Below are 16369 nucleotides of genomic sequence, written 5' to 3'. Positions count from 1 at the left end.
GCCAGGCATGGTGGTGCATGCTTGTAGTCCTAACTATTCAGGAGGCTGAAGTGGAAGAATCACTTGAGCCCAGGAAGCAAAGGCTACAGTGAGCCAAGATCACACCACTGCACTCCACCTAGGCAACAGAGCCAGACCCTATCTCAAAAAAAAAAAAGAAAGAAAAGAAAAAAAGAACTATTCAGTAGTATCGTGATTTCATGTGCTCAAAAGATTAAGATTTTTCCAACCTCATAACTCTTTACAATTAAGTCATTGCTCAACTAGCGTGTTTCTGTTTGCTGATAAAACTCACTCAAGCTTTTCCTAAAGGAGCATTTCTCCATGTGAAGGTGGCTCTCTTATTCATCCTCACAAGGAATGGTCAATTTTTCTGCTTTTGTTTTGCCTTTTTCGGGGTGAGACCTGAGACTCCAGCAGGCCCTTGTGAAATGACTGGGGCAAGGAAGGCAGCCCATAACCACCAGCACTCACTTTCTCAGTGTGAAGCTAACTGACTCATACAGGAATAAAACCCACTATTTGGACCTGACTTTACAACTCACCAACCTCAGGTCAATTATTTGTGTGTGACTCACCAGGTAGTTTGAACCATCCCTGACTCATGAGCACTGCTGAGGTTGCAATCTTCACCTCAAATGAAGGTCGAAATTCTGATCTTCCCAACTTGCCAAATTCAAGTCCCAAACTACAGCTGGTGCCTTTTAAGGTGAAAGGTTTTCTGTCCTCACTCAGTTTATTCTTAATGCATTTATTTTTCCTACGCTCCTTCGAAAGGGCAAAGATTCAGGCCATGAACATGAGGGCCTATAAAGATATCGATAACCTGTGGGTCCTGGCTGTGGCAGCTCACAGTCTGATGGGAGGGCTGTGACAAGTGTTCACCCTAACCCTGACTCAGTGAGGATGAGAGAGGGAGAGGCCCCCATGGAGGGGCCAAGGAGAACTGCCAGGAGGAGGCGGCACTGCACCTGTCCTGGGAAGACCCTGGGATTCCAACAAAAACAGGTGAACAGAAGATGTGCCACACAAGACATTCCACCCTGATGCCAGCAGAGGAGAGGGAAAGTCAAGGAACATTTGCATTCAGAGATGCGCTCTTCTTGACCACAGCAAGGGGTTCATGTTGGTGGGAAGTGAGCCATGTAAAGATGGTGAGAGTGATGATGTTGTAGTTAAAACCAGCATGGGTGGCCATAGCAGGTTCTTGAGTAGTAGAGTGTAATCACCAGATATACACGTTAAGAAAATGAGCCTGGCAGCTATGTACAGCAGGGAAGTGGAGAGGGCCCCTGAACAACGTGGTGTGATTCTACCTTTGGCCACATAACACTTTATTGAGCATCTACTATGTGCCTCTCACTATTTTAGGCACCAGGGCTAGATCAGTGAACAACATAGGTACAAATACTGTGCCCTCGTGAGCCGACATTCTAGAGAGAGAGGCAGACAATAAACAAATAAATAAATAACATAGCATAGTAGAAGGAGATGAAAGTTATGGGGAGAATGAAGTGTGGTAGGGGGAGTGGAGCAGTTGCAGAGGGCAGGTACAGAATCAGCATGAACAGGGCGGTGAGGAAAGGCTTCCCTGACGGATGACCTTTGACTGGAGATTTGAAAGGAGTTGAGGGAGTTGTTGGCAAGCAGATGGCTGGGAGGGAACAGCTCAAAGGTTTGGTGTGCCTGAGGACTCCAGACCATCGAAGAGTCCAGTGTAGGTGGGGGTGAGTAAGCAGGACCAGAGGCTAAGAGAGGAAATGGGCCAGATTTCAGAGGGCTTAGGGAGCTGTTGTCAGAACCTGGGCTTTCCCCGAGAGAAAGAGGAACCTGTGCAGGTTTTGAGCAGAAACAAGTTATGACGTGGCCTCAATCTCCATGGGCCACTCTGGTTTCTAGGCCCATGGAGCCTGTTGTTAGTATACAGCTCTCACTGCTCTCAAGGAATGTATAATCTAATTTACAAATGAACAAATCCAAGTCCCTTTCCCAGTGCAAAATCACAATTTAAAATCTGATGATTCATGCTGATATTCACACGATTACAGATTCATATGACATTCACACTATTCCACTCTATGGAAATATGATCCTGACATTTTTCTTGGCTCCATATATAATAAAACATGTTTTGCTCCTGCCATGCTTTTTTGCAGGGCATTTTATTCCTGGGCCTGGCCCTTCCATGCAGTCACAGAAGCATCTAGAATCTCCCTGGAAAAAATAGCAGAGTTCTCCTGCTACTGGGTTGAGCTTGAGCTCAAAATCTGCTCTCATCATGTGGCACATGCTTCTGCAGGCTTCAGTCCACAGCACATACTAAAATTAGTGGGTTTTTTAAGGCAACATATCCAGCATATTGGAGCACTGCTAAGAGAATGGCGGATGTTTTTTCTCTTTGCTGGTAGTTTGAAGATGTTCTAAACTAATTTATTTCAGCTTTTGCAAATTCCTCAACTCCTAAATCATATGCATCCGTTCCTCAGTGTGCTATGTAAGAAGAGATACCTGAGATACCAAAGCCATGTGGCTCTTTAACCTGTCACTACAGAGCTTAAATCTGTGGCCTGTCCTGCCTTGCTGTGGGTCAGACTCATGAGGAATAACCTCAGAGTCTAAGAGTTTAACATTTATTTTTAGATCCTTATTGGCAAATTACAACTTCTGGGCCAGACTCCTCAGTGAGACCACGTCTATACCCCTCAGAACCTCATGGTCTGAAGGAAGGCAGGCCACAGGGACACTAAAAGCCAATGGTGATTTGGGAGCCAGTTTTTCACACTTCGTAGCCCGATGGCCCGCTACAAGAGCCTGTCTGCCAGGTTGACGGTCGAGGTGCCAGCCCTGCTGTCCCCTGGGCTGGATTGCCTGATAGGTGGGCTGAGCTCATGCTCCGGATACTGAAAACAAAATAAAAAGTGAGAAAGAGAAATATTTGTCATGGATTTGATATTTAATGTTTCCCAAAATAGAATCAAAGCAATCCTTGTGAGGAAGCCAGAGCTCTGTCAGGCCTCATCGCATGTATTTTATGGGTCAGTGTTGTCTGGATGCCGAGTCACCCTGGCACATCCTGTTTTCAGTACGAAGGAAAGTAAGTCTCAGCTCTGGATGCTCACCAGAACGTTACAAAATACTGGTGCCAGCCCGGCACGGTGGCTCACAGCTGTAATCCCAGTACTTTGGGAGGCAGAGGCGGGCGGATCACTTGAGGCCAGGAGTTCGAGACCAGACTGGCCAACATGGCAAAACCCCATCTCTATTAAAAATACAAAAATTAGCCAAGTGTGGTGGCACAGGCCTCTAATCCCAGCTACTTAGGAGACTGAGGCACGAGAATCGCTTGAACCTGGGAGGAAGAGGTTGCAGTGAGCTGAGATTATGCCACTGCACTCTAGCCTGGGCAACAGAGGGAGACTCTGTCTCAATTAAAAATAAATAAACAAATAAAAATACTAATATCCAGGCCACCATCCCAGAGATTCCAATTTCAGGGGTCTGGCTGAGGCTGGGGCATCAACAGTTTTTGTTTGTCTGTTTGTTTGTTTGTTTTGAGACAGAGTCTTACTGTCGCCCAGGCTGGAGTGCAGTAGTGTGATCTCGGCTCACTGCAACCTCCGCCTCCCGGGTTCAAGCAATTTTAATCCTCAGCCTCCCGAGTAGTTGGGATTACAGGCACATGCCAACACACCCGGCTAAGTTTTGTATTTCTAGTAGAGGCAGGGTTTTGCCATGTTAGTCAGGCTGGTCTCGAACTCCCGACCTCAGATCATCCCCTCACCTTGGGCTCCCAAAGTGCTAGGATTACAGGCGTGAGCAACCGCACCCGGCCAACAGGTTTTAAAGGCTCGCTCCACAAGATACCAGTGAGCAGCTGGAGTTGTGAACCACTGACTTAATGCCTCTAAAGGTTGTCACCTGCCCTGAACTCCCCTCCCAGGTGCACCTCATCCCTTTGGCCTGCCCAAAACAGCAAGGTCAGGACTCCAAAGGAGCTTTTCAACATTTCATTTAAAGACAACAGATCTAAGAACCTTCTGAGCAGCTGGTGAAAGAGTAGCTCTGGCCATCTCAATCCAGCTACTTTTTTGGTTCGAGGTCCTGGCACCTGTTGGGTTGCCCAAGGGGCACTTAGTCCTGGTTTCTGTGGCCGCCCCTCTGCAGGAGCATCAGGGGCTGCCCCAATCCCACTTCTTTCTCATGACCCTGCCCCTGCGCTTGGCTTCCAGCTCAGAGGCTTTCCAGAAGGGCGGAAGGAAAGGGGCCAAGAAAGTGATGATTGTCATCACAGATGGAGAGTCCCACGACAGCCCAGACCTGGAGAAGGTGATCCAGCAAAGCGAGAGAGACAATGTAACAAGATATGCGGTGGCCGTAAGTCCTGGCCCGCCCAAGGGCTGCTGATGGTCTCTTAGAGGCTTTGCCATCAAATCCCCGGGGACTCCAAGGGACTAGTTCCAGGCAGTATCACAAGTGTCCAGGCCCTCAAAAGAGCCTCCCATTTCATCTTCTAAACAACAAGTTGAGAATCTTTCTGCACTGCTCTGGCCTATCCACAAAAGCTGTGGGTTTGGGTTGCCCCGCTATCCATTGCCAGGGAGGGTCTGGAACCTCAGAAAACTAGAACACACCTCCAAACCTCTCAGCTCCCAGACCCTAGCTTAGCACAAAGGCTTTATCTTGTGCCTAAAGGAGAGTCCATTCCGCACGCAAATGGCATCACGAGGAACTCTCATGGCTACCGGCCCTGGCTCCAGCCCACCCTGGGGTCCCCGGGGTCTAGGCCGTGTGGTGTATGGGAATGTCTGTGCTATGTTCTGGTTTGTGGTTCCTGCCCCTGTTCCCTGGCAGGTCCTGGGCTACTACAACCGCAGGGGCATCAATCCAGAAACTTTTCTAAATGAAATCAAATACATCGCCAGTGACCCCGATGACAAGCACTTCTTCAATGTCACTGATGAGGCTGCCTTGAAGGACATTGTCGATGCCCTGGGGGACAGAATCTTCAGCCTGGAAGGTGAGCAATGCATGCTAAGAGGGGATCCACTCTCTCCTGGGCTTCTATCAGGTAAACTCCACAGAGCACAACCCAATCCCATAAAACGGAATGGCTTAGCAAAAGTCTTCCATAAAAATAAATGCCAGGCCAGGCGTGGTGACCCACGCCTGTAATCCCAGCACTTTGGGAGGACAAGGTGAGTGAATTGCTTCAGTTCAGGAGTTCAAGACCAGCTTGAGCAACAAGGCAAAACCTCATCTCTTCAAAAAAAATTTACAAAAATTAGCTAGGTGTGGTGGTGTGTGCCTGTAGTCCTAGCTACTTGGGAAGCTGAGGTGGGAGGATCACTTGAGCCTGGGAGGTTGAGGTTGCAGTGAGCTGAGATCATGCCACTGCACTCCAGCCTGGGCAACAGAGCCAGACCCTGTCCCCAAAAATAAATAAGTCATAAATTCCAACAACTGAGTATTACTCCGTGCCGGACGTGAGGCTGTGCGTTTTATGAACAATGCTGAAACGTTACTTTGCTAATGCTGTCATTTTTACCGCTGGGAGAACTGAAACTCAAAGGAGTTCAGTGACCTGCCAAAGATCTCACAGCTTGGGACGGTGGTGGGCTTTGAACTAGGTTGCCAAATTTCGCAAAAATAAAATACAGTGGGTGTGGTAAGCTTAGGTTAAAACTTATTTGTTGCCTGAAATTCAGTTTTTGTTTTTGTTTTTGTTTTTGTTTTGTTTTGTTTTGTTTTTGAGGTGGAGTCTTCACTCTGTGGCCCAGGCTGGAGTGCAGTGGCACCATCTCGGCTCACTGCAAGCTCCGCCTCCCGGGTTCGCGCCATTCTCCTGCCTCAGCCTCCCGAGTAGCTGGGACTACAGGCGCCCGCCACCGTGCCCGGCTAATTTTTTGTATTTTAGTAGAGACGGGGTTTCACCGTGTTAGCCAGGATGGTCTCGATCTACTGACCTGAAATTCAGTTTTAATTGGGCATCCTATGTTGCATCAGGCAACCCTAGCTTGTACCTAGCAGAGTCTGACTCCATATTCTGAAACCCTTAATCCCTATATACCAACTGCTTCCACTCCACCAAAAGCATTTTTTATTTTTGGCAGAGTCCTTCAGATTGCCTCTCTCCTCATGATTTAAGCTCCATTTTTGATTTGATTTGCACGAATTTCATTTCCACCATTGCTATAGTGGGCCCTTCCAATATCGGGCTTTGGGCATATGGGAGGATTATAAAAAGAAATAGAAGGCCATGTAAAGCCTGAGAAGTCTGCAGTGCATTGGAAATGACGAGCCACAGACACATGAAAAGAGACTAAAATGGCCCTCGTAAACAAGGGCAGATGAATATAAAGTATGGACGTGAGCTTTGACACCCACTTCAGAACTCAAATATCCAAATCTGTGTATTTCTCCTCAAAATGGTCGCCTTGGATGATGAGAACATTGGTTCCAATGATGTGTTCAGGGAGCCCCTCCGTGCGGAGAGGCTTTCAGCACTCATGGGATTTCTTACACAAATCTGCAGTGGCGACAGACCTCCCTCTGAGGGTGGATTTGATGTTTGAGGTCCATCCAAAGGCATCTGGAACCAAAGCTAGTGAATAAAAGGAATGAACAAAGTGGGAAATTCCATTTCTTGCCAAAAACGCACACTATTTCTGTGCACTTTTGCTTGCTTTCCCCCCAATTTTAGCAGTCTTACAGTATGCATGCCCTGTAATATAATTTGTCCCGAGCCCTTTTCAGAAGTAAGTGGGCTACCAGTAACAACCCACACGGGCACCTGGAAGGTGTGTGGTGCTCCCCACCGCACAGAGTGCTGGGGAGGGCTGAGGAGCCTGGCACCCTACTGGCCTCAGCTTCAGAGCCCCCCTTGAAAGAGAGCCCCACCTCCTAATGATGCCCCAAGGAAGCAGGAGCTGTGGGTTGAGCGGCAGCTCTGTCTGGAGCTAAGTGATTGGGCACGGAGCTGACATCTCTTTGTCATTCTGTTGTAGGCACCAACAAGAACGAGACCTCCTTTGGGCTGGAGATGTCACAGACAGGCTTTTCCTCGCACGTGGTGGAGGTACTCGGTGGAGGTCCCCGCAGAGAGCCCCGCCTCTGTCTCTCAGGGCATGCACTTTCCCTTTCTAGCTCTCTAGATCTGCCATCCACCTTCACAGATGGGCTGGCTCTTCTCGCTTTCTCTCTTTCTTAGGGTCTCTCGGCCTCCCATCTTCTGTGGGCTGGAAGAGGGGAATCGAGGTCTTCCACCTATTTATATCGTCTTAAGCCCTCTTTAGAAGTGAATGGATTACAGTTAATAATCCCATAATTTCACCTGTGAGGTGCGGGGTGCACCTTCCCATTCAGTCCAGAGAGCCTTGTGCAAAATCTAGGGCAGGTGGCAAAGCCAATGGCACGTGCCTCGGATAGTTCCAGTGCCCGAGGAGGCCTGCACACGCCAGGGCTTGTCCCCATGTCAGTGTTGGGAGGGTATCCTGATGTTCCAGCTGTGCTCTGGCATGTGACTCACGGGCACCCCCACTGTGCGGGTGCTGTGTCAGATTGCAGAGGTCCTGCGGGAGGGCTGGCCCACAGAGAGAGGGGTGTGGTGTCACAAGCAACATGTGACAGCTGGGGCTCTGCATCACTCCCCCTCTGTGTGCTTGTGTGCTTCACCTGGTGCTGCTTCATAAGAAGGGGCTGGAGCCTCCCAGGATTGCAAGGGGTACAGAAGAACCCATGTCTGTGAATATGCTTAATGTGCTGTAGAGTCCTGCCCAGGATTGCCACGTGGGAAAACATACCAACTACGTCTGTCAGTATCGAGACGTGCTCCCGTGGGTGTGCTTTGCACAGCCAGGTGCATGTGTGTGCATGTGCGTGTGTGCGTGTGTGTGTTCTGCCTGGGCTGGCACTGTGAGAGTGTACTTATTCCTCCTAATTTACCAGAGAAAGCCCGTTAGTGCATCCTAGTTATATGTCATTGTCATCCTCCCGTTGCCCTCTCCTAACTCCTTGGTGAGGCGAATAGGGGAGGACTCCTTGTTCGTAGTTTACACATAAAGAATTGGAGGCATGAGAAGGTTAAGTGACCTGCTGGAGTAAAATTCGTGAGAAAAATATTAGTCTCATGCTCTTTCCTCTAGACCAAGCAGCTGTTCCGTGAGAGGGAATCTCCGGGGGTCTGAGTCAGAACTTCCAAACTGGAGGGGAGGGGGACACATGCCTGACATGCAGCCGGCAGATGGACGGACATGCCACTCACACTCAGACTTTTCTGAGCTGCATCTGGACAGTTTCATGCCCACTGTCTTGAGTAACAGCAAGATGTAAATGTAGCTGCCCTGTCCTAATAACAGCCCTGTTACATGTGCACAGCGGTTTAAACTTTCCCAGGAAATTCCTGCACCTCATTTCATGCCAGAACAGCCCTACAAGGATGGCAGGTGATGATAGTTATCCCGTTTTAGGTGGCTGGATCAGCCACTCTTTTCAGTGCCTTCTCTGTGCTGGGTCCTGAGCCTGATGCCAGGAGAATCAGAGGCGGGAGTCCGGCCCTCAAGGTGCTCAGAGTCCCAGGGTAAAGAGCCCAGCACAGAGAGGTGAGAGCATCGGTTCACATGGGGGCCGGCAGAGTCACGTGCTCTGGCAGGACCAGTCCTGGTCTCCAGACTCTGAGGTCAGAGCTGATTAGAGAATGCGACAAGGAAATGCAATTTAATTAAATCTAACAAGCATTTGTTAAATGCCACTAAAGTGCCAAAAGGACCCAGAAATGATTCTTGCCACCAGGAGTCAACTTGCAAACAATCCTGAATGGCATTTCTTAGCTTTGAGAGTAGGATGAAAGAAACTATAGATGCCTCCTAGGTAAAAGTGTACAACACCTGAAGGCCCCCCATCCGAAGATCCCCTGTGAAGACCCCCTGCTCAATGCGGGGGATGGGGGGAGACATGGTCATGCCTAATGTTAACCAAAGCAATGTGATCAGGGAAGTACAGAAGGAAGGGCCTCTGCTCAAAGAAGGGATGGTCAGGGAAAGATCCGGGAGGGCTTGGCACTCGAGCAGCCCCTAAAGGACACAGATCTCAGCAGTCCTGGGTAGCAGTAAGCAGGAGAATAGAGGGCATTGTGGACACACACTGTGCGACATTCTGGCACAGCTCAGAGATCAGCCCTGGTGTTGCGGACAGAAGAGAAAATGAATGTCCCAGTGTTTCCTTTGTCCATTCTACAGACTTTTTTTTAATATCTTCATGTGTGTCAGGCTCTGTACCAGGTACATTAAAGAAACATTTCAGCTGACAGCTGTTCATAGCCTAGCTGGGGAGAAAAACTCTTAAATAATTTCACTGTCCTGCTTCTAAAATCATGATCTGTGTATGTCTAGGAATCGTGGAATCTAAAAAGAAGAGAACATTAAGATGGGCTTCAGGGACTCAGGGAAGCTTGAGCGGAGCCTTGAAAGTGGCCCAAGCAATTCAGTGTTGAGCAAGGTGATCCTTGCAGGATCAACAGGTTCCCCAGCTTCCAGAGTGGGGAGACCCAGGAGCTCACAGCCCCAGCACGTGACTTCGGTCAAGTCAAGGTCATGACTGTCATGTGCAAGCCCTTGCACACATGCTCAACTTCTCTGTTCCCCAGGCAGAGGGGCCCAGCTTGCCTCTCCCATATACCCTAGTTCTTCCATCACCCCTGACATTTTCATCTAATTGGACTTTAAAAGAGACGACAATCACATTTGAATCTGAGACTCTTTAGTATTAAAAACGAAAGCAAAAAAACCTTTCAAATGCACAGGAATGGTGCAAGCATGATGGGCTGACTGGCGCTGTGACTGGCCACTGGCTGGCTATTTTAGAGCACAGAGGTCTTTCAGTGCCAGGCTGCTGATGCCACCATGATAGGCCACAGCCATCCTGTCCCCAGGAGTCCAGCTCCTCAGCTCTGAGGGTCAGTTAGGCCTCCCTGGGGATCAGGGAGCAATGTGTGTGTCCACAATGCTATTGGGTCCAGCCTTTCCACTTTGCCCTGAGTATGTCTGTCTCCCAGGCAAGCCCCCAGGCTTCCTCCCTGCCAGAAGTGCCACAGATGGTCTCAAACAGCTGCTGCCCAAAAAGATACTGAAGGAGCCTGAGGCTTCCCCAGGTCTATTTAGTTCTAGTAGAAGGAGACATCCCTAGTAGAACATTCTCAGATGGCAGAAGAAAGGCCCGGCTCCTCCTTTCTTGGTTTGCTGCTGTCTCAATGAGCAAGGAAATCAGTCTCTGAATTAGCAAGGGTAAAAGCAACAGGAGAGAGAAAGGACTGGAGCCCAGGGTAGAGGGGAGACCCCAAGACATCACCTGACACCCACAGAGTCCAAGTCCCCAAAACATTACATTCCAGGCTGAAGGCAAAACGTCCGAGTCATTGGGAAAACCCGTGGAGCTGGAAACTCTAGTCTTGATTTGCAGAAAAGGGAAAGAAAGTATTCCAAAAATTGCCATCAGGAAGGCTAGCTGTGGATCCCTGGTCAAACTTTAGAATGGATTTTTAAGCTAACGCTTCCATTAGCATTTGGAAATGAACGCAAAAGTCACTAAGAGCCAGAGTGGCTTCCATTAGTGCTGGCTGTCTGCTGAGGTAGTGAACTACCTGTCAAGCCGGGTAATCAAGCAGGAGCTGCAAGAATCTGCCAGAAAGCTGGCAGAAGGGATTCACACCTCCAGAGGGGGACTAGACTCTAATACTCTATAATGCCACAGGCCTTGAGGGGAAGATGCAGAGGGAGAAAGAGGACTACAAATAATTGATGCGCATGGGTGATGGTGTGCAGAGGACCCCTCCCTCACAGGGCTCAGCTGGAGGGATTTTGCATCCGCCTTCCTACACTAGAATCCTAAATCTGCCCTAACTCCAAAAGTTTACAGAGGGAAGCAGTTTTATCAGGGTAGATCCTGTCTACACAAAAACCTTGGTGACTCACCCGAGATGGGAAGAGATCCTTTTTCTCTTGTACCTAAAGGGGAGGTCACTGACCCTGCACATGATGACCTAACAGGACCAGTGCTCGGTTCTGTTTTGAAACAGGTCCGGTCTAGCTGAGCCCTGTGTGGGAGGGGTCCTCTGCACACCGTCACTCACGCGCATCAATTATTTGCAGTCCTCTTTCTCCTTCCACATCTTCCCCTCAAGGCCCATGGGATTACAGAGTCTTAGAGTCTAGTCCCCATCTGGAGATATAAACATTCCCAGTTGAGCTACCTGAGCCACCCTCCTGCCTCTTCAGCCCCTGCTCATCCCACAGGCCCTCCTGGGATTGAGATCTAGACAATGAAGGGTATTGGCTATTCGCTAAGGTTCTTAGTGACTGAAGCTTTAGACGTGTAATCTTCCCTAAGGGTTTCGCATTTGAACTGGTTTTTCATATCTGATTCAACAAAAAATGAGATAAACTGATGAATAATGGTGAATTGAGGGGTTGACCTGTGGAAGCTGTAAACCCCTCCTGTCCCCTCTAGACCTAAACAATAGACCCCTCCACCTGCCAGGCTGGGCAGGCCGTCAAGATGGTCTCCTGGCCCTCTCCCCAGCAGTCCAGGACACAGCGGCTGAGGTCCTCTGCCACGCTGGTCCCAACGGTTTGCAAATTGACTCCTGGTAGCGGGAATCATTTCTGGTTCATTTGGATCCTCCTAAGCCTGGCCCCACGTCCTCAGGCTGTGCCCTAGTGCCCACTCCTGGGCCTCTTTCCCAGGGCCTCTGACAGGCAGCAGCCAACTCTCTGATGGGGAATGAGCAGTCAGTGTACTGCGCCCTGGTCCCCACGGCCGCTTCTGCTCACCCTAGCTGCCGGATTCCAGCACTGCACTTGGTGAGGGCCCCTCCTCCACAGAAAGGCAGAGGGCCTGTTTCTGGGCCTTTCTTGCCCACAAGCCTCCTGGCCATTCATCCCTTCCTCGGGCCCACTTCAAGCTTGTTGAAACAAGCCTTCTAAGAGTCCAAGCAATTAGTGAAAGCATAATCCACCCTCCAAATGGTGTATGTGCCTTAGAAGGGGCTCTTGGGAACAGAGCCTCACCCCTCTACAGCCACTCTGACTCAGACTCTCCGGAGTTTGGGGAGGAGGACAGCCTCGGTGTCCTTTAGGGGGTCTCCCATCACACCAGCCCACAGCACCACCAGCAACTGCCTCCACCTGGCTCCACAGTCTTACCTCCCAAAAGCCAAAAAGAGCTAAAAGGAAGAATTGCTGGCACCTAGTATCCTAATTCCATGACTGCTGGGCAAGAGGGAAGCACTGCCTGGCAGTGTGGGCTCAGAAAAATCATTTGCCCTCTCTGAGCTTGTCTCAGTAGATGTCTGAAGAATATTTGTGAAATCAAAGCAAGGCTTGGAACTGGAAGTGTTCATTTTGAGACATACTAATAAATCAAGTAAGATTTTCTTAAAAGCCTTTTCTAACCCCACTATGCACTCCCCCCCCGTCTCAGTTGTTCACCTGCTCCTGAGACTGCCAAAGTAGCCAGTCCCTGACTCAATCAGAGCACTTCTCACACGCTACCGCAATGACAAACATGACTGTGACACCTGATTCTTCGACTCCCGACCACCCAGGAGACGCTTACAGATGGATTCATAAACGAGAAAAGCTACCGTGTCCCAAGTACTCACTGGCTGCCAAGCACCCTGCTAAGAATTAAAAATGCTGATTCTCACAACAGAACTGTTTTACAGCTGAGGAACTCAAGGTTGAGAGAGAGAGAGAGAGAGAGAGAGAGAGAACAGGGTCACACAGCTAGAAGCTCTGAGCTAGAAGTGGAACTCAGAAACCTCTGACTCCAGAGCTCCTTCCTGCTCTTACCACCGGGCCAGGGATCCTCCACCTCTGCCCTAGTGACATCAGCCATAAGGGACCATCTTTTGCATTGTAGGATGGTTAGCAGCATCTCTAGCCTCCACTCACTAGACGCCAATAGCACCCCCACCACCACCCCCAGCTGTAACAACCAAATATCACCTAGGGCACAAAACTGCCCCCGTTGAGCAGCACTGCCCTAGACCATGCTGCCTTCTCTGCCGGGGCTGTGGTCCAACCCTGGCTTAGACATGGACTGACCAGAACACAGAACTTTGAGAGATATGGTCACACACCCTGGGAGCATGCAGCTCAGCTGGGAAGGCAAGACTACCTCAGAGGCCAGGTCAGAGGGCAGCTGAGAGCTGAGCTGGCAGGGTCTGGTGGTGGGAGCTACACACACTGCAGGTGCTAGAGCTACAATGTCCTTTGGGAAGGCACGGTGTGGCCTCGGACCTTCTGACGGCTGCCAAGCCTGCGACCTCATGTCTGCACAGAACGCCAGGAATATCAGCTTGTGGGGAAGGTCCCCTTGTGCAAGGCCACCCAGGCACACCTTGGTAATATCTGGTGGGAGCCCAGGTGGCCTCAGATGGGAAAGGAGGCTATAAAACAGGAAGCCCGTGCCAGGCCTGCGGAGCGGGGGACACGGTTCTTCCTGGGAATGCCCACTGTTCGTTTGCCAGCTGGGCCCACATGCCCGGCTTCCCCTATTAAGGATTTGGTCCCTTCTCTTCTTTTTCCCCACCCTTCTAGATTTTTCTAAACTCAAAATGTCTGGGCTTCCCCAGCTGGGAAGAGATTGTGACATACTGAGGCTTGCTTCGGTGGCCTTCACCTGACCGCTCCTCACAGTGTCCCCATCCTCAGAAGACTCCCCCTGGCTACAACAAATTCACGCTCAGGAAAGGGCCTCCCACTGCAGGCCCAAGACTGCAGCTGCTGCCAGGGTTAAAACGGGATGAGGTGGGAGACTGTAAGCAATTGCCTGGCCCAGTGTTGCCAAACCCAAAAGTCAGGACGGAATTCCCCAAGCTCCCACGAGGAGAGTCAGTGTGAGGGGTCTCCCCGGCTGAATCCCCGGCCGCTGGGCCAAGCCAGCCCTTCTCAGTACATCACAGAGGCTCCCTGTCATCTGCAGAGCCAGAAATTCATCTTCAAAGGCCTGTCCATGAAGCACAGAAGCCTGGTCGGCAGTTACAAACTTGGACTCAGCAGGCAGAGAGAGGGAGGACAGGAAGGAAGAAAGTCAGACCCCAAATAGTGCGCTGCTCCCTCAGGAGGGTTCAGGTGGAAAATGGAAAGCAGGACCCACAGCAGGCTTTGGGGAAACAGATAGATGTTTTCTTCTCGGCCCTACTCACCTGTCTGGTCAAAGCCCCAGCCCTGCCTCTGACTTGCTGTGTGACCTTGGGCAAGTCCCTTCCCCCTCTGAACCTCAACGGCTCATTTGTCAAGTGCAGATACTGAACATCTGCCCTTCCCTTTCACAGGGCCTCTGGGCCCAAATGGGCAGCCGGGTGAGAAAGTATTCCACAAAGAATAGAGCACACGCCACGTGCAGGAATGTTGGCGGTGACTTTGTGGACAGCGAATATGTGAGTTCCTGGCTTCCGTCCTGGCCCAGACAGACTGTCAGAGCCTCCTAGGCTGAGGCTCGAGCACAGAGTAGGAGGAAGAAGGCTAATTAGAAAGTGCAATGTGAAACATAACCAAGCACATTGACTCTCCCAAGACCAGCTTATTTATAGCTGTAAAAACATTCTGTCTGAACAGTCAGTTCTACCTCTGAAGGGTTAGGATATGTTAACCCTTTGATAAGATCAGCTTGACTCTGTAAAGTGGTGGGAATCTCAAGTTCACCCAGACAGCCAGGCTCAGGGAAGGCTCCATGGGAGACAGTGGTGACTTTACCAGCCTGTGTTTTGAAAGCCCAAAGCTGGGATCCAGACAGTCTGCCCCCACCCCTGTAATCACCAACGTAACCCAAAAGGCAGCCCTTCCCTGCTTCCACCACCTTCCTTGGGCCCCTCATTGTCCCTAGTCATTTTCCTTCCTCTTCCAAGTGCTGGCTGTTTGTCTGCCTGTATCCACTAGTTACGTGGCTTGCTGAAGCAGGGGATCGGGGCTACACAAGAGAGAGGGTGAGTGGACTCAGTCTTCAAGAAAGGGCTATGGGATCAGTAACCTGGAAACTTCCCCTCAAGGAGCCAGAGTTTCCTGTCTTCCTGTCCAAGCATTGCAGCTTCCCTTTGTCCTACAACTGGTGGGTAGAACAAGACCCTCCAAGCCCTGACAAACAAGCCCAAGCACCAGTGCCTTGGGTGCTGGCTGTCATGAAGGTGGCCCTGGCTTATCTGCCCAGCCTCATGTCAAGGTGCTCCAGCCCCATTGAACAGCATTCAGTTCCTTAGGAACAAAGGCTCTGCACTCTCTCCAGCCTCAGGGCCTCTGCACAGGCTGTTCCTGGCCCTTTTCTCCAGTTCTTCTTTCTTTCTGGTCCTACCCATCTTTCAGGTGCACGGTTAAACATAACAACCTTGAAGATTTTTCCTGACCCCCATCTCAATCTAGATTCAGCCTCACCGTGGTTTTTCTTGATTGCACTGATCACAGTTTGCAACTGTGTGTTTGTTTGAGTATTTTTTTTCATATCCTCAAGCTCTGTGGTGGGGAGCGTGGGGCGTGGCTGAGGACGGGGGACAATATCCCTGGCACCAAACCAGTGCCTGGCACAAAGGGGACCTCAGTGAATGTTTGCTGAAGAAACCAAGGAGTAGGATTTACATGCAGGGAAGCAACTCTGACACGGCAAAGAAATACTGAAGAAGGGCAAGTGCAGGAGGCCCTTTCCCTCTTTCAATAAATGTCAGAAGGAGTGGACAGTGGCGAGAGAGTCCCTAGAGGGTTTTGAAGCCCAAGGAGGGATGGAGGTTTGGTCCTGGATTTACAGTTTGTTTCTAGAACATTCCTTTTTCCCTAAGTTCCTGTCCTTGGGATCAGTTTGACCCATTTTGTCCTAAGGATGGAAAGGGGCAAAAAAGTCTCCTTGGCTCATTCAAAAGCCAAGAGTCCCAGCCAGAAGTTAGGCTGCTAAATAATGTACCCAGGAGAAGGTGCCTGAGGTGGCTGGCAGGGGCGTCACTGGTCACAGGACCTGATGTGGCTCCTGGCAACAGGCCCATGAGGACAGGTGCTGATGTGTGTCCCCTCCTCAATGCCAGGATGGGGTTCTGCTGGGAGCTGTTGGTGCCTATGACTGGAACGGAGCTGTGCTAAAGGAGACGAGTGCCGGCAAGGTCATTCCTCTCCGTGAGTCCTACCTGAAAGAGTTCCCCGAGGAGCTCAAGAACCATGGCGCATACCTGGGTAAGAGCCCAGAGTGAGGGGAGGCCGGCGGGTGGTGGGCCGGGAGGGCACCCAGGGGCTGCAGAACCCCTAGCCCACACACGAGAGAGGGGCCTGCTGTGTATATTCTGGGCTAATTCAAGCACCCAATTCTGAAGAGCATCCCTGGGGGCATATCCTCTCCA

General features: G+C 50.4%; 1 protein-coding gene across 3 annotated transcripts in view; it reads left to right on the top strand.

Annotated features, from left to right (window-relative positions):
- Window positions 1-16369, top strand: part of ITGA11 (integrin subunit alpha 11) — a 133171-nt gene that overhangs the window by 79448 nt on the left and 37354 nt on the right. For all 3 annotated transcript variants that reach the window (XR_012415093.1, XR_012415094.1, XM_005559903.5), the window contains exons 8-11: window positions 4230-4374; window positions 4852-5017; window positions 7005-7075; window positions 16061-16205. Coding sequence is in view for 1 of the 3 variants with exons in the window: in XM_005559903.5 (XP_005559960.4) it covers window positions 4230-4374; window positions 4852-5017; window positions 7005-7075; window positions 16061-16205 (527 nt within the window). In the remaining 2 variants the exon portion in view is untranslated. The remainder of the gene's footprint in view (window positions 1-4229; window positions 4375-4851; window positions 5018-7004; window positions 7076-16060; window positions 16206-16369) is intronic.

The sequence above is a fragment of the Macaca fascicularis genome, chromosome 7 (genome assembly GCF_037993035.2).
Source record: "Macaca fascicularis isolate 582-1 chromosome 7, T2T-MFA8v1.1".
NCBI lineage: Eukaryota > Metazoa > Chordata > Mammalia > Primates > Cercopithecidae > Macaca > Macaca fascicularis.
This window is presented reverse-complemented; position numbering and strand designations above follow the sequence as displayed.